The following is an 18,477-nucleotide window of genomic DNA, read 5'->3' as shown; positions in this document are numbered from 1 at the left end:
CCGGCAGCTCCCCACTTCCAGCGCGGTTGGCTCCTACTGTAGCCTATCTATCTGCATTTGCAGACACTCATGAACCCATATCTTCTGGACATTGCCTTGATGAAAAAACAACGTAGCGTTAGCTAAAAGTAATAAGTGCGACAACTTGAATCTCCCACAAACGTTAGGCTTTGTTTTTCTGACATGGGAGCAAGCAAGCAACGCAGCAGCCTCCCGCCTGATGCACTGGACCTGGCTGCCTGCAACTGCAGTCAAGCCAGCCCTCACCTCGGAAAGCACGGTCATTCTAGCCCCCACTTAACAATTCAAGCCGTTTTTGCAACACTTGAGGAAACCGTGAGTTTGCTCGTTGATATAAGCGATTGCCCGAACGATTAATTAATTAATAAACTAGCGAACGTGAAGTGAGTCACGAAGAGCCACACCCGCCCACTACGGACATATGCGGATCATATCGTTCCACTGTTTAACATGACCAGCGCTTGCGTGGAAGCGGATCTTATACCGGTGGTCGAGGTAGATAAGATACGGAGTCACGGGAGTGCGCGTAGGCCGGCTAATTGTTGTTTAACATGCAGGCCAACCGGCTAGGTGCAGGTTATAATACGGATTCCACTGCATGTTAAGAAGTGGCTTTGTTAAAGCCGTGATCGTTGTGGGATTATTACACCTGAGACAGACAGACGCAGGGATCAAGTTACAGAGAGCCCACTTTACACTGTTTACACAGCCTGTGACACTTGTTAAAGCCGTGATCGTTGTGGGATTATTACACCTGAGAGACAGACAGACCCGGACTCTGTACTGCACTCACTAATGCACTTTAGGATGGCTTGAATGTGTTGTCATTGGCTGCTGCTATAATCGTATACGGTTATTATTTTATTTTTGTGTTGAGATATTTGTGTTTGAGATATTCCTCTAAATATGGCTAAAAATCATCCAGACGTTCAAAAAAACACATTTTTCTTGAAAAAAAATTGGGGGGGGGGGGGGGGGGGGGAAAGGCCCCCTAATTGCAAACTCGTTCCGGCGCCACTGGGGAGAGGGAGAGGGAGAGGGAGAGACAAATGGTGGAGGTTTAAGAAAGGAGACATGTGCTGATTTGACAGAGGGGAAATAGGCTATAGAATTGGAAATAAAGAGGGGGGAATAAAGAGTCTGTATTCTTCAATCAATAACAACACGGCATCTCGCAGGGTGGAGACTCTGGAGACTGACACCGCCACAGACAGACAGACTGACACCGCCACAGACAGACAGACTGACACCGCCACAGACAGACAGACACCACCACAGAGCCCACTTAACCAATTTGAATTAAGGCTGCTTTCACACATGGCGTAGCGTTCCCGAGCACACTTATCCCCAAATTGACCCCAGTTGCGGAACGTTTAATGAGTGTGAATGTTGTTTAATGAGTGTGAATGTTGTTCCATTCCGCGTCCGGTCACGGAACGGGGAACCTGACAGGATCCACTTGAAAAGGTGGTCTGGGGTTATGCTTTGGCGTGCCCGGGAACGGAACACGTGCGAATGTGAATGCCAACCCTTCCGAACCACATAGACAAGACATGGGCAAGGACACACACTGCAGGCATAGTTGATGCACTCTGTTCCGTTCCCGAGCGCGGAAGAAATGTGAAAGCTGACCAGGATAAGGGAATGGAACGAAGAGAAAGAAACCTAAGAAGACACCTGTAGCGGCACTGAACAAAAGCAAAAAGCCGCTGAGAGGCTGAGGTAGGTCTTGTTGGTAGATGAATTGACGCGCTGAACAAAAAATGATTCGCTGAGATCAAAAAATACGTTTTGAAGTTTTATTACAAAGAAAAATTAATAAACTCAATACAACGTGCAGAAAAGTATATCAAAGTAATCACAGCGATCAGAAACTATAAATTGCGGTCAACAAAAAGTACAGCGACCTACTCACTCCTCTTTCCTCCCCAGCAACAGGTGAACAGGTGCATATAATCAACTGAGTAGATGGATATCACCGCCCCCCATTCATTTGACCCAATTACCTCTATCAATCACTGCCATAATAGAATAACAAACAAACAACATAACCAAAATATAAACAAGCACAATAATCAATGTTCTCAAGTCATTATAATTCTCCATAAATCAATTCATGGCTCTTACACGCCAGCCCCTAATTATTAGGTTATTACATAATAATTACACAAGTTAAGAGGCATGAAGCAATCAAAGCTCAATAATTAAAGTCCATAAATTGACTAAAAGTTCCTATCTAAGTCTTCTTTCTTCCTGATGAAACCTGTGAGTGAGATATAAGTATGTTAGTTATGTATCTTAGTCAAGTCAAATTAAAGTAGAGGTAAAAAAAAAATGTCCCAATGTGCACCAGCCGCTCCTCATCCAGCTTCGGCCTCCTGTAGCAGGCACACCTTGGTTATTGGTCGGTCCAGGCAGCTGCTCTTTGTTTTGATGCGCACCTGGCGCACGAAGCCCCTTCGGTCTGGAAAGGTTTGTAGGACTCTTCCCATGAGCCATGAGTTACGAGGTGCTGTGTTGTCCACTATAAGCACAATATCTCCAGAGATGAGGTTCCGCTTCACTCCTGACCATCTCTGGCGCTCTTGCAGTTGAGGCAAGTATTCTTTAACCCACCTTTTCCAGAATAGGTCTGACATGTACTGGATTTGTTTCCATCTTCTGCGGGCATATATGTCAGCTTCTTGAAAGACTCCTGGTGGCAAAGATGGTGAGGTCTTTAAAAGTAACAGGTGATTTGGCGTCAAAGCTTCCAGGTCATGAGGATCCGTGGATGCTTTGGTGATGGGACGGCCATTGATAATGGATTCCACTTCACAAAGAACAGTATGAAGGCCTTCTTCATCCAAGTTTTGCACTTTCAACGTGGAATTGAGGACTTTCCGGACTGATCGAATTAACCTCTCCCAGGATCCACCATGATGTGAGCCAGCTGGGGGGTTAAAAGTCCATTTTATTCCTTTCTGGAGAAGAACATCATTAATTTGTGACTGATTCCACTGCTCAATGGCTGCTTTCAACTCACGCTCTGCTCCGATGAAATTTGTCCCATTATCAGAGCGTAGTTCCTGGACTTGACCACGTCTCGCTATAAAGCGTCTGAGGGCATTTATGAAAGAGTCCGTGTCTAGTGAGGGTGCCACTTCAAGATGGATTGCTCGTATGGCCATGCAGGTAAAAATGACCCCATACCTTTTCACGACACTCCTTCTGCTCCTCACCTCGAAAGGTCCGAAATAGTCTACTCCGACACGAGTAAAAGGTGGCTCATCTGGAGTAACTCTTTCAGATGGTAGATCTGCCATTTGCTGAGACACTGGCTGAGCATTCAGCCGTCGACAGATGACGCACTTTGACAGAACTCTCCTTATGGCTGTACTAGCGCCAGTGATCCAATATTTCTCACGCAGTTTGGATAACAAGTGGTTTCGCCCACCATGTCCCACATTTTGATGGATGTGCCTTAGAATCATGGCTGAGAGATGTAAATCCCTAGGCAGTATTGCAGGATGTTTAGCTTCTGCAGGCATAGATGACCTGCTGAGCCGACCACCAACTCTCAGAACACCATCTTCCATCAGGGGGCAAAGTGTGTAGATGTGACTTTGTGCCTTCACACTTTTGCCATCTTGCAGCCTGGAGAATTCCTCTTGAAAGTTCTTCCTCTGGCTGAACTTGATGATCTCGAGCTCTGCCTTCTCCATCTCCTCCACTGATAGACAACTTGAAACAGTCTTCCTCTTGAAAGCTTCCATATCTTTCTCCAATGAACGTTGTTGTTGCTCCACATCCAAGTCAGACTGTGCAAGATCCATGCTCAGTTGTCTCCTCTTCTGACACAGAGACGAGAGCCATGTCTTAAATCTTAAGATCCAGGCCACAGACTTTCTCAGATGGGTCCAAGAGCTGAAGGACTGGATCATCCGAGTTACTGCATCAACCTCCTCACTGACCTGTACAGCATTTACTGCAGCAGCCTTCTTGACCTCAGGGTCATCAGCAGGAAGTTGATGAACATCGTCGGGATTGACAGGCCACTCACTCTCAGATTGAAGGAGAAAGTGAGGCCCTGACACCCACGTTGCATTCTTGAGAAATACATCAACTTTCACACCCCTGGAGGCAACATCAGCAGGGTTGTTTGCAGTCTCAACATACCTCCATTGAGAGGGTCTTGAAGCTGTGCGAATTTCTGAGACTCGGTTGGCAACAAAGACTCTGAATCTGGAAGTCTCATTCCGTATGTATTTGAGAACAGAAGCACTGTCCGTCCAAAACACAGTGTCCTGAAGATGCATGTGTAGCTCTTTCCTCCACAAGACATCCATGCGACTTGCCATGGTGGCCGCGATGAGTTCCATTCGGGGGATGGTAACTGCCTTCAATGGAGCCACCCTGGCCTTTCCCATGACAAAAGCACTGTGAACTTGAGAGGTTGCATTTCGGGACAGCAGGTAGGTCACTACTCCATAGCCATCTTCGCTCGCATCACAGAAATGATGTAACTGTGCTACGGTCACTTCTCCAAAGTTCAATGGCTTCAGGCATCTCATGATGTTACATTTCTCCAAATGGCACAGTTCATCCAGCCAACTTGCCCACTCCTGAGCAACCGGCTTGGGTATGGCATCATCCCAGCCAAGTGACCTCCTGCACAGATCCCTTAAAATCTTTTTTGCAGATAAGACGACGGGACTCAAGATACCAAGAGGATCATAGATGGAGCTTACTGTTGAGAGAATTCCTCTTCTGGTGAGTGGTCTGTCCTTGATCACAATCTTAAACTTAAAAGTGTCAGACTGGATGCACCATTCCACACCAAGCACTCTCTCCACAGGCAGCAAATCCTGATCCATGTCCAATATTTTCATGTCCTTGGCTCTGTGACTTTCAGGTATTGAAGCCAGAACTTGATGCCTGTTGCTTATCCACTTCGTCAGCTTGAACCCACCTTTAGCACAGATGGAGACAAGGTCATGACAAAGAGACACTGCTTCCTCTTCTGAAGCCACAGACACAAGACAGTCATCAACGTAGAAGCAATGTAGGACCTTATCCAGTGCCTCCTGGCTGAACTGTTCTTTATTGTCCTCTGCACATTTCCTGAGGGCAAAGTTGGCACAGCTGGGTGAAGATGTTGCCCCAAATATGTGCACCCTCATCCTGAAGTCAACGAGCTCTTGATCCAAATCCCCATCAGGCCACCAGAGGAACCTCAACAAATCCACATCTGGTGCTGCCACTCTTACCTGGTGAAACATGGATTCAACGTCCGCCATGATCACCACAGGTTCTTTCCTGAATCTGGTCACCACTCCAATCAGTGAACTTGTAAGATCAGGCCCTTGGAGGAGCTGAGCATTTAATGATGTTCACTTGAAAGTCGCTCCACAGTCAAAAACAACTCTGATCTTTCTTTTGGTAGGATGGTAAACGCCGTGGTGTGGGATGTACCAGACCCTATCACTACGTGCCAAATCCTCTTCAGGAACCCGTTCTGCATAGCCTTTGGCAACAAGATCGTTCATGAAGGCCATATAATCAGCATGAAAAGAGGAATCCTTCTGAAGTCTTTTCTTCAGGTGTATGGCACGTTGCTCAGTTATTTTCTTATTATTTGGCATACTGACGTCCACTTTCCTCAATGGTAGGCTGATCTCGTAGTGGCCATTCACCTGCTTTGCTGAGCTTGTGACGAGTTCCATAAACATCTGATCTTCTCTTGACAAGCCAGGTTGCTCGTCCATGCTGCATTCAGGGAAATCAGTCTTAAATTGCTGCTGCCAAAGTTCGTCCAAGTTCACAACTGAGACTCTGTTCACTGACAACTCTGGCCGCTGGCTATCCATTGCATCCCCACTGTCTCCTGTCAGTGGCCCATTCACGGTCCAGCCCAGCACTGTCCTGATTGCATAGGGTCCGTTGTTAACACTGCGAATGACATGCAATGGTTCCATGGCTTTAGGAACATTTGTCCCGATCAACAGCTCGATCCCAGCATCGATCTCGGGCAAATGAACATGCTTTAAATGAGGCCATCTGTGAAGATCATTCTGTGTTGGAATGTTGCCCTTGTGGACAGGCATGCATACCTGTGTGTACGCCTTGGGCAGTTCCAAGAAGTCCTCCTCATTCAAACCAGCTACTTCCAGTCCTGGCACAGCATGCGTACTCACAACTTTCTCTTGGCCCATTGTCCTTAAGAGAATGTGAACCTTCTTCCCTGTAAGGTCAAGTTTGTGCATCAAAGCCTCTGTACAGAATACTGCTGTACTTCCTTGATCCAAGAAAGCATAGGTGGTAACAATCTTGTTGCCCTTCTTAGACTTGACTTGCACTGGCACAATGGGAAGTTTACATTCATAATCACCAGCCCCTGTAAGACCGCTTGACACCAGAGTGCTGTCCACTAACACCTCTGATTTCTTCTCAGCTTGATCAAAGTCTTTTTCTCTTTCCTTTGAAGGAATGTGGAGGATGGTTGGATGCTTGAGACCACACTTTGAACAGGAAATCCGCTTCTTGCAAACTTTGCTGATGTGTCCAATACACAAACAACCAAAACAGACACCGTTTTCCTTCAAGAAGCCTATCTTCTCTTTGTGGGTTCTTTTTCCCAACTGGGGACACACGTCCAATGTATGTCCTCCTCCACAGCAAAGACATGTCTTATTTGCTGTTCGAAAATGTTCCTTCCATTTGTTTATGTTCTGAGTTTTGTTTTCCACAGGGGCTACAGTAGTAGCATAGCTGGTTCCTCTAATGCCAGAACGAAGCTGAGGATTGTGTTTGGTTACACCTTTATTTGTCATCAGTGATGGAGCGTCCTGTATATTCCCAAACACTGGGTCAGTTAGAATTTTCACTTGTCTTTCAATGAATTTAGTGATGTCAATGAAAGTGGCCCTCTGGCTGCGCCTTTCCTGCAGTTCACAGGCGACAGTCCTCCACTTGTCCCTGAATTTATATGGCAGCTTCCTAATAATGGTCAGCATGTTAGCGGGCATGTCTAACTCATGCAGATATTGCACTTCTTCCATGGCATTACAGCAGCCTCGGAGAAAAAAGCTGTAATCTTGAAGAGCTTTCACATCCTCAGTTTTAATGGAAGGCCATGACAGAGCCCTCTCCATATATGCAGATGCAATCTTCTGCGGGTTTCCAAACTGCTCCTGCAGTAAAGCCTTAGCCTTAGCATATCCCCTCTTAGGATCAATATGCTGGCAGCTTCTAATCAGGTCCTTGGGATGACTTTTAGTGTGTTGCTCCAGGAAATAGAGTGGGTCACTGTGGCTCTCAGTGTTCCTCTCCACACCATTCTCAAAAGCCTTCATAAATGCATGATATTTTAATGGATCACCATCAAAGATTGGTATATCTCTCTTGGGCAAAGACGAAAGGCATTGCTGCTGTATCAACAGTGTAGTTATTTCATTTTGCTTTCTCATAATGCCAAGCATGTTGTTTTGATCTTCACTTTCTGGAATATCTGCATTTGAAGCATCCCCATATGGCAGTTGTGTATTATTTTGAGCATTGTGATACACTGAATGTTGCTTGGGTGCATGGGATCCAACTGACATTGGTTGTGACTGAATGAACTGAGGGGTATTTTTATCCTTAGGCCTTGCTCCTATATCCAAGTGGTCACCTGTGTTTTGATTGTGTGACCTTTGTGGTACAAATGGATTGGCCAAAGCACTGAGGTTCTGTGTTTTTCTTTGTTTTTCCAAATGTGAGTTCATTCCATCTGAATGTCTTGACTTAGAGGTTTTCCCACTCACAATGCTCCTTGATTTTAACACATTTAATTTAGCCATGTGTACTGCAATGTCCTCATCCATTTGAAGTTGCTCCTTCCTCTTCCGCAATCGTTCCTCCTCTTCTTCCAGTTCATGTTTGTCCTTTAAGATCTTTTGTCTTATCATCAATCCTGCCAAGTCCGCTTCAGCTGTCAGACATGCAGATGAAATACTAGAAACAGCAGATCTTCTTCCTGTGTTTGAGGCACTGTCGCTTGCTTTTACCTCATCTTGTAAGGCATCAGTGTCAATTAAGGGAGCCTGCAGTAGCTCTAGCTGAGGATCAGCAGCAGTCAGTTATCAGTAATTGGTGCATTTGGTGAGAGTTGTTGATTCATTCCATCAAGATCAGATTGAACATGACCATCCTTATGGAGCCGTTCCTCTGGCTCATTCAACCACATTTGAACCTCCTCTTTAAATGTGTTGCTGTATTCCACAATGCTGGAAAACCATTCATTTTGTTTATCCTGTTCATCCTCTGGGAGTAAAGCAATCAACACATCATGTGATGAGGTGGCATTTTCACAAAGTTCAATCAATTTTTTCAACATGGGTTGTACATGTGAAACATTTTCCCTTTTTTTCATGGATGTTTTTATTTCTGGTATGAGTGCTTTAATTTTATTCAGTCATTTTGCGTTCCTTTTCCATTTTTTCGATTTTATTTGCAAAAGCCTTTGCAGTGAGTTTAGATTCTCTTTTCCCATCCATTTCAGAACTTGAAACAACAGCATTTTGACTCATTTTTCCATCATCAACAAGGCTCATCTTTGCTCCTTTTATTTCCTTTTTCAATTTCTTTTCACAACGTTATTTGTGCCTTTAAACACATCCACAGTCACAGACGAAAGTAATTAATTCATCCAGTAAACATCACATTTACGCATCATCAGCGCAGTGCCAAGACAGCGCGGAGATTCCTTATTGCCAGCACGGAGAAAAATGCATTGAATCCTTTACAGTCTGATTAATGCCAGAGAGCGCTCAGGGAAACCAACTCTCAACCGGTAACCAGCCACTTATCCCCAATGGACAAAGGGCAGTGCAAGCTGCGGTCCTTCCAATAACACACAGCTTTACGCACATACACCGGTGAGTGTACCTGGCTGGCTTGGCTTTACCTGCGGGGCTCCCGAAGCAGGCAATGAAACAGCCGCTCCTTCTTCCTCATTCAACTCCGATGGGACAACTTGTCTCCGGGCTTGCGTTAATCCTTGATCCGATGCGCCGGGATGTTTATTTATAATGCCATTTTTTTGTTGACAAAATGTAGCGGCACTGAACAAAAGCAAAAAGCCGCTGAGAGGCTGAGGTAGGTCTTGTTGGTAGATGAATTGACGCGCTGAACAAAAAATGATTCGCTGAGATCAAAAAATACGTTTTGAAGTTTTATTACAAAGAAAAATTAATAAACTCAATACAACGTGCAGAAAAGTATATCAAAGTAATCACAGCGATCAGAAACTATAAATTGCGGTCAACAAAAAGTACAGCGACCTACTCACTCCCCTCTTTCCTCCCCAGCAACAGGTGAACAGGTGCATATAATCAACTGAGTAGATGGATATCACCGCCCCCCATTCATTTGACCCAATTACCTCTATCAATCACTGCCATAATAGAATAACAAACAAACAACATAACCAAAATATAAACAAGCACAATAATCAATGTTCTCAAGTCATTATAATTCTCCATCAATCAATTCATGGCTCTTACAACACCGATGACATCATAGTTGCTCGCGTGCGAGATGCCTAGGGTGGAGACTGGAGACTGACACCACCACCACCACCACACTTTTTTAACTAGGAAGACACTGATGACATCACAGTTGCTCGAGTGACATCACTGATGACATCACAATTGCTTGAGTGACATCACTGATGAGATCACAATTGCTCAAGTGACATCACTGATGACATCATCACTAATGACATCACAATGGTGACTGAACCACACCTCCGCGACGCCGCCAACCACACAGACACACACCACCACCCACTTAGCCAATTTTAGCAAGAATTGGCACTGCGCACATGTCAATATGAGCCGAAAGCGCACAGTTGCACGATGGTGTATAATTGGAGAGCCGTTAGCGCACAGTTAGGGGGTTCCCACTTCCCAACCTTTTTTGGCTTGTGATCCTATTGATGTCACAAAAATCTGGGGACCGCAGACACTTTTGTAACACAAATTGTGACTGATAGACAGACACCGCCCACCCACCCATTTAATCAATTTTAACTAAGATTCTGAATATCAATATTTAAAATATGTCTCTCCCCATTCACCCCCCAGGGGTACATGGGGGTGGGGGGTGAATGAGTGACTGCCCCTTCATACATCATGCTCTCCATCTCTTCACACACACCCCCCAGCACACTCCCCAGTTTGAAGTCGATCTGACCAACGGTTCTTGAGATAGATAGATAGATAGATAGATAGCATCAGTGATGTGACTCGAGCAATTGTAATGTCACCAGGGAGTGATGTCATCAGTAAGTGCTGTCATCGGTGATGTCATCAGTTATGTCACTCGAGCAATTGTGATGTCATCAGTGAGTGATGTCATCAATGATGTCACTCAGTGTGTGATGTCACTATGCAGTGATTTATTAGTGATGATGTCAGACATTGTGACATCATCAGTGATGTCATAAATCCTTCCTTGGAGAGGCTATATAAGTAGTGCCGGGAACTGGCTAACTTTAATCTGAACTGGCTAGCTAACAGACCAATTGAAATGGATATGTTCTTAATGATTCGCCGTCAGAAGACTACCATCTTCACAGATGCCAAGAAGTCCACCACTGTCTATGAGCTGAAGCGTATTGTTGAAGGAATTCTCAAGATACCGCCTGAAGAACAACAGCTTTACAAAGATGACAAGTTGCTAAAGGACAGCAAAACCCTCGGTGACTATTTCACCAATGAGACTGCCACACCTCAGGCCCCGGCTACAGTTGGTCTGGCTTTCCGCCATGATGAGATGTTTGAGCAGCTGCAGATCGAGGCCTTCACCAGCCCCCCAGAGCTCCCTGATGCCATGAAGCCCGAAAAGAAGTAGGAGGACCGGTGGTGTTTGGGCCAGGCAGCAAACTCTGGCTTGGACAGAGGAAGCCGTGGAAGTGATACTAAAAGCTGTAGTTCCTCGAATGGCCATTTGAGGTTGGCTTCAAAAGTCAGTCAATCCCCATAGACCCCCATGTTAAAATGCCCGTCTTTACAACAGGATTAAACATGTTTACAGCCATGTCTACAGGATGTACTTTCCAGTCACGCCCTGACGATGACCCTGCGTGGTCAGAAATAGCTGTCTTTTTTTTTTACTTGTAAGACTTACATTAAAGGCATTTTAACTTTATTCCTTGGTCTGATTTCCTGAATGAAGCAAGCCAAGAGGTTTTCCGTTTCTTTCATGTTTGCAACCTGATTGAAAAAATGGTATATAACAACTAATTTCACCTTTCATAACTGTATGGGAGTGAACTTTTATATAACTCACCCGTTTAGAGTCAAATAGACGATAGAAAAGACTGTTTTGGGCGTGATTGACAGGTGTCCTGTCCAGTGATCATGCAGCTTGCTGATCACAGACAAATAGCAGGGGGCCTGCGGCCCTATCTTGGCAAAAGCGGTAATTTAGCGTCTTTAGCGCAGGCGTAAATTGGAGGCATGCCAAGTCATCTGCTATTCTCCGTGCCCCACAAAATGCCACCTGCATGCGCCGCAAACGGGATTTAGGCGGTCTTAACCAGCTGCATTATTCACAGGTGTGGCCTGGCAATGCCTAACCTGATGCTGCCAGATGGACGGTTTAGCTTCACATTACGTTTCACTAAACCAGTCCATCTGGGAATGCAGTCATCCAACCCGCTGACGGAGGCGGGCACTTTTTCCAAGCTACTTGGCAGGTGATTGGATGACCCATCTGTCTATCACCGCTGGTGCGTGTTAACTTCAACCAATCAGATCGCCATGCCTCTGACGTAACGTTTGCGACCGGGGTATGAGCCTGTTGAAATGTTTGTTGCTAATTAGCGGCTAACAGCAGCCAGGAGTGTTTGGCTACGCGCAGCGAATTGACGAGTGGCCGTCCCTTGCGCTATTAATAGTTAATTGATGAAAAGTGCCACGTGTGTTTATTTACTATGCTGCCTCGCTATCTCCGTATAAGAACGTAAAGCGAAGGAGGTACGGTGGTGCAGTGGTAAGCACTATCGCCTCACAGCTCGAAGGTTGTGGGTTCGATTCCCACCTGGGCCGATGTGAACACTGTAGGAATGCGTGCCCGTCCGCATGTCCTCGAGTGCCCACCACCCGGGTGGGGTCGGCAAAATGGCCTCTCTGTGTGGAGTTTGCATGTTCTCCCCGTGCCTCCCGGGGGTCTCCTTCATATAGGAACCCCCTTCACAAAAACATGCAACATCCTGGTTGCTTATATGGTTCCTCCTCTGATCGTTAAGGGCGCCTGTTCAGAGGGAGGGGAACTGGTTGGAATAGCGTGAACCTCCCACGTGCTATGTCCTACCGGTGAAGCTTCCTCGGGCAGGTGAAAAGATGCGGCTGACTTGACTGCCCATGTCTCGGAGGATGCATGGAATCAGTCTCGGCCCTCCCCAGATCGGCAGAGGATGGAGTAGCAACCAGGATTGAGTAATTCCAATGAGCACTAAACGGGGGATAAAAATGGGATAAAAAATCGGGGGGAAAAAAAAAAAAAAAAAAAAAAATAAGAACGTAAAGCGCTTTTGCGCAGCTTTGTGTGTGTGTTTTGTGGAAGCTAATGTAGGCTAACATGTGCTCCGGCTAGAGTGATGTGGGCTGGGGCCAGAGTTATGATTATTGCACGGGAATTTCCACAAACTAACGCATGAGCGATTAATAATTGGATTGGATTAATAAACGTTTTGATATTTTGGAAATGCTGTCCAGTTGAGAAATAACTTCCATGCAGCCATGTTGACGAGTGAAAAGAACTACAAAGACCATGTACCCACTACTTGCCCAGACGCTTCTCAGTAGCGTCACACAGAAAGCCCGGCTAAGGCTGCCGCTGATTCGACGAGCCGGCCATGGTTCAGGTTTCTAAGCCAATCATTAACTGCCTGTGCATGACAAGATGGATTACGTCGAGAGAATCTCTTTTGATCTCGCGAGGTTATCCATCTTGCAAGCAAGGTTAGGCAATGCCTGGGTGTTACATCAATCAAACCAATCAGATTCCCGTCTCGCATTCCCTTTAATACAGTTTGCACGATGCATGTTGTAATTCTCTCCATGCGTAATTTGGACATCTCACAACAACCATCGCATCTTATTCACCTTATGTAGCCATGCCCATTTGACCCGGTTGTGTGGTCGTGTCACGACTTCCGGCTAAAAAAAATAAAGAAAAAGGCCGGCTGCTCCAATATCATCTGACTCTGAATTAACTAATAATTTAGCCAAATAATATAGCGCCAGAGGCCACTTACTTGTACAGTGTGGTGGTCTCAAGCGCATCCAAGGCGACACTCGTTGAGGGAGATAGAAGGAAGGAAAAGTAGGAAAAAGTGTGGTACTTTTCCTTCCTTCTATCTCCCTCAACGAGTGTTGCCTTGGATGCGCTTGAGACCACCACACTGTACAAGTAAGTGGCCTCTGGCACTATATTATTCAATTGTTCCCTTACCAAGAGCACCTCGGATACAAACAAACAAACAAACAGACACACATACGACAGAGCACGCCAGCTCCCCCTTTTTTTAATAATTTAGCCAATTGTATAACATACCAAATAAAAGCAAACGCCAATGTCTAAGAATGCAATGCCATGTGGCTCGTTAATTCTCGCATTCCAGGGAATTACGTTAGTGACATCACTGATGACATCACTCACTGGTGACATCACAATTGTTCTGTCATGGACGTTGTCCTACTGTATTATGAGCAGTTTGTGATGTCACCCCACTATGGGCCCTATCGTCAGCAAGCGCTATCTGCTTTTTGCGCTTGCACCCCGGTTTGCGTGCCATAACGCCGTGTCTATGCTATCATCGGACGAGCGCAGACTGCCATTTTGGGTTCCGGCCGCGATCGCAGGCACTTTTGCGCCAGTTTGTCTGCCTCAGCGCAGCTGTGGGTGTGCCACATGCTAAACCAGACATGGCTGCACTAAATCCTCACGTTTGCCATCGTCCCTATATGCGCATCTCTTTGCGCTAAGACTTGGGGGGGAGTGTGTTTTCCCCAGGATGGCGAGGGCATATCCCTCCTTTCCCCAGGATGGCGAAGGCATTGATACTCTTTAGGCTATACATGGGGGGAATTCAAAATACTGTCCAAGATTCAGTTTTTGAGATACAATTCTGAGATTTTGCACACTTCAACTACTATGACAGCAAAATCTTAACCCTAACCCTAACCCTAACCCTTTTTTCTGTTAAGAATCAAGCTTTATTTACCAATAATTTGCAGTAGCTGTTTACAGTACCGTTTACAGTAGAACATTTTGATGCACTGTGGGCTCAATTTGTGATCAATCGAAAATCTCTGAATTTTTGTGTAGGACCGTCTATATATATATATATATATATATATATATATATATATATATATATATATATATATATATATATATATTGCCTGGCCTGCTGTTCAGTGAGTGGCCTGACTGCGGGCACACACCAAAAAATAAATAATAATAATAACAATAACAATAATTAAAAAAAAAACAGGCCAGGCCAGGCCACCGGGCATTGCCCGACGTGCCGATTATGCAGTCCGCGCCTGCATGGTTGTAATTGTTGGATTGCCCGAGTGGAAAATAGAGGGCAGGTTTGAGATGTAAAGGCCAGGTTGAGGCTGCAGGGAAGGGAAACAAAAGAAATCCAAGCTGACCCTGCAGAGGTACAAATCACCATTCTGCTGTAAAACGGGTCGAGTCAGACTAGGAGGACAAGCTGACCCTGCAGAGGTACAAATCACCATTCTGCTGTGAAACACGGGTCGAGTCAGACTAGGAGGACAAGCTGACCCTGCAGAGGTACAAATCACCATTCTGCTGTGAAACACGGGTCGAGTCAGACTAGGAGGACAAGCTGACCCTGCAGAGGTACAAATCACCATTCTGCTGTGAAACACGGGTCGAGTCAGACTAGGACAAAGGTGAAGACCGATGGGAGACGACGGGAGAATACTGGGAGAGTCTTAATGAATCCTCTGGGTGCTGGCATACAGACTTGTGAAGACCTAAAAAAACACAGAGCTGGTTGGGGGTGAAGAAACTTGGCGGAGGAGGGAGGGAGCGGAGGAAACCTAGTGGAGGAGGAGATAAGAGGGAACTGCTGGCTTGGCACACTCTTTCACCAAGTTTCTAGCGTCGGTGGCAGGGTGTGCCATGTGGCTGTGGGGAGGGGGAAAGAATAGCAAAATGGAGTATCCATTCTTCCCTTTTCTCTTCCCTTTAACCCCTTAACCCCCAGCCTACATACTCAACTCCCCAATGAACATATTACGAAGGAAAAGACATCGCTCGTGTCACACCGTTCAAATGTTGCATTGGGGCCAGACTTTGTGGCCACAGTTCTATTGAAGAATCTGTGTCGGTTCACCTTTTGATTGAAAAATGATTCCACCAGATTGAAGAAAACACATGAAGAGATGTTGACTGATGCTCCGTTCTGTCATGTGTCATGATGTAGTTAGCTAGTCTAGCTTGGACCAAACAGGGGCTTGAGTTGAGCTAGATGCAGCTGCTGGACAGAGCTACCATCTATTTGGAGACCAATAGTAAGGAAAAAACTAACCCGCACATTTAGATGGAAAAAAAATCACCATCACATGTTTTCTTTAATCTGGTGGGAGCATTTTTCAGTCAAAGATGAAACGACACATATGATGGTTTAGAGTAGTTCTCATTTATCGTCTCATTTACCTGTGACATTTCTACATTGGACTACGCACCTGTCTGAGCGCAGTGGTTACCTCCTCTAATTTCATTAGAGTAGTTCTTTCCATGCCCGTCGCATTCACTTCAATACGAGGGATCAGTGTTGGTAAACAAACGGCAGCTTATAATGGGACCCTATGGAGCCTGCCTTGAGTGTCTCACGCTAGCAGGCTGTGCTTTTTACTGAATTCACTTCATTAAAAAGAAACTGCGACAGTTCACACAACTTTAACACGACATGCATAATATTATACATCAGACCCCTTGTGCTACTTCTGCCCTCACTCAGAATTCAAAATATAAGCGATGTGATGTATAGTTTTTGATATATTAACATTTGTTTGGCACAACTCATACTAGTTAACTGCTGCGGTTTCCGGGTGGCATATCCGGGTGTGTCCAGGTGTCGTGATGTCACGCTGATTCGTCCTATAGAACTCGCCCCAAAGTCTGGCCCCAATGCCAAATGATAACGCTGTGACATGAGTGAGTGATGTCCCTTCCTTGTTTATGGGTTCCTTGAACTCCCCTCTTTCATGCTTCCAGTTCCTCCCCAGCTGTCCTGGGGGACCTCTGTGCCTTTCACAGTCCCTCTCAGATCCACGACTCGGACCTCCCCAATTTGATGCAGTAGCCTGTGTGATCCTAACTAGGGCTAGGTATTGGTTCAAATTTCAAGAATCGAAAAACGTGTTTTTTGAGCTGTAACCTGAATTACATGACTGTCCAGTTATGTAACACAGGGGTTCCCAACCTTTTTTGCGCCAAGTAGATACATGGGGGAAAAAAGTTGCGGACCGGTTGTCAATTTTAATGGTTTTAGTTACACATATATTTACTCACCAGGTGGTGACAAAGGGTAAATAACAGCCTTTTCAGCTGTCGATAAAGACACTTTCACAATTATGCACAGTGATTTGATTTCAGCCTATATCATTTCTAAAAGTAGATATTAATGATCAAACATTTCCATTTATGTAGCCTACAGTATTTATCTTTTTGTTTCAACTACAAACATAAATAAATGTCAACTTGAAACTATGTTTCAACTACCACACACTATTTTAGCCTGTTTATTATAAAAAAAATAATTAAAAAAAATCGATCTCTAGACATATGAATCGATATCAAAGGATTAAAATAAAAATCGATAAAAAAATCGGACAATCGATTTTTTGAACCCAGCCCTAATCCTAACAAAGTGAGACAAGGGGACTGACAGAGAGGAAACCTTCTGTGGTTGCTCTTGCTGCAATTAACACATTCACTGCCAACAGTTTTTTTTTACTGTAGGTAGCTTCTGCCAAGTTTTTTTTTTTGAGGATTCTGGCTCATCTTTCAAGAGCCGAGGATTCTTTTCTGTTAGGATTTTGTGAACACAAAATATCTCAAAAGAACTAATAGAATGTGTGCTTTCTCTGTCTAAAAGAGTTAGTTTGTAGAGTTAGTAGTTATGTAGGCATTAGCAGTTGAATACAGCATGGTTTCAGCGTCTGAAAATGAAAGGTGAGAAAAATGCCTTTTTGTGAAATTCGATAGAACAGTCACTTTAACCATTTATTTTTGGCATCAGTAAGACGTCAGACATCTAAACAATAGTTTTGAACAGTAATTTCCTCCATAACAGCAGGAAACACCCCTCTCCTTCAAACTCCTCCCTCCGTGTGTGTTCTCCTCCTCCCTCCGTGGCTGCAGCGGGCGTGTCACAAGCGAGTTTCTGCTGTCTGTGCTGCCTGGCTGGCCCTCGTCGGGCGAGTCTGGATGGGCTCGCTCGTTTCTTGGGGTTTCGGTTGAGAGCTTTGATGAAGCTTTTGCGATTCTGGGCTTTATGCTGCGTGTTTCAAAGTGTGTTCCACCCAGTCTATTTTTGGAACCCCCCACCGTTGTGCGCCACCGTTGTGCGCCAGCGCGAAAGCGTTTTCGCCAAACCATTCTACAGTATGAGAATGGTTTCCTCACGCTTTTCCCTGCAGTTTTGGCTCGCTTTCTCTACTCTGGAGAGCACTGTCGCCACTTAGTGGGTCGGTGGAATGGGTTGTACACGTTCGGTGGCTCCCATATTTTTATAGGAGACGTAAAAGGATTTGATCCACGTCCCACCGTCAAATTTTTTTTTTTTTTTTTTTTGACGAGTTGACTCGTCATTGGCAGTCAACCGTTGGTTTCTGCTTGACGAGTTGACTCGTCAACGGCAGTGAACGTGTTAAGGCCTGTTGGAGGACACGTCTGTCTCAGCTCTTCTTATCTCTATCTCAGGCCTCACAGCCCAGTTTGTTTCTGCAGCAGCCTAGTAAGTCTAGGCAGAAGCACCACAAACAAATATGATCGCTCTCTCAACTCTGTTTTACTTCTGTCTTTCTTCTCCTCTCCACTCTTCTCAGTCCATCCCAAAAAGAAGAATCGGCAGACGTGCGTGAGGAAAAGCCTGATCTGCGCCTTCGCTATGGCTTTCATCATCAGTGTCATGCTCATTGCAGCCAATCAGATGCTGCGGAATGGCATGGAGTAACCAATTGCACTGTGAGCATGGGGAGTGGACAGAGCCATGACCCCCCCCCCCCTCACCACCTTGCCCTTGCAGCCAAAGCTGGACCAGCCACAACCCACAACAGCACTTCTCTGAACAATCAGTTGTGTTTTTTTTATCAAGTTTCATTTTAACTTACCTGACTGAAAACGACAATGTACGTGAAGTGGACGTATTTTTTTTTTCTT

The 18,477-nt window shown here is 45.2% G+C and overlaps 1 protein-coding gene across 1 annotated transcript in view; it reads left to right on the top strand.

Annotated features, from left to right (window-relative positions):
- Positions 1-18,271, top strand: part of LOC310782896 (calcium-binding protein 8-like) — a gene marked incomplete at its 3' end in the record, with an annotated part of 61,024 nt that extends 42,753 nt beyond the window's left edge. The window contains exon 4 of the mRNA XM_083643685.1: positions 18,144-18,271. Within this exon, the coding sequence (XP_083499811.1) occupies positions 18,144-18,271 (128 nt within the window). The remainder of the gene's footprint in view (positions 1-18,143) is intronic.
- Positions 18,272-18,477: the final 206 nt, after the last annotated feature.

The sequence above is a fragment of the Poromitra crassiceps genome (assembly GCF_964638095.1).
Source record: "Poromitra crassiceps genome assembly, chromosome: 1".
NCBI lineage: Eukaryota > Metazoa > Chordata > Actinopteri > Beryciformes > Melamphaidae > Poromitra > Poromitra crassiceps.
The sequence above is the reverse complement of the archived record's forward strand: the minus strand, read 5'-3'. Positions and strand labels throughout refer to the sequence as shown.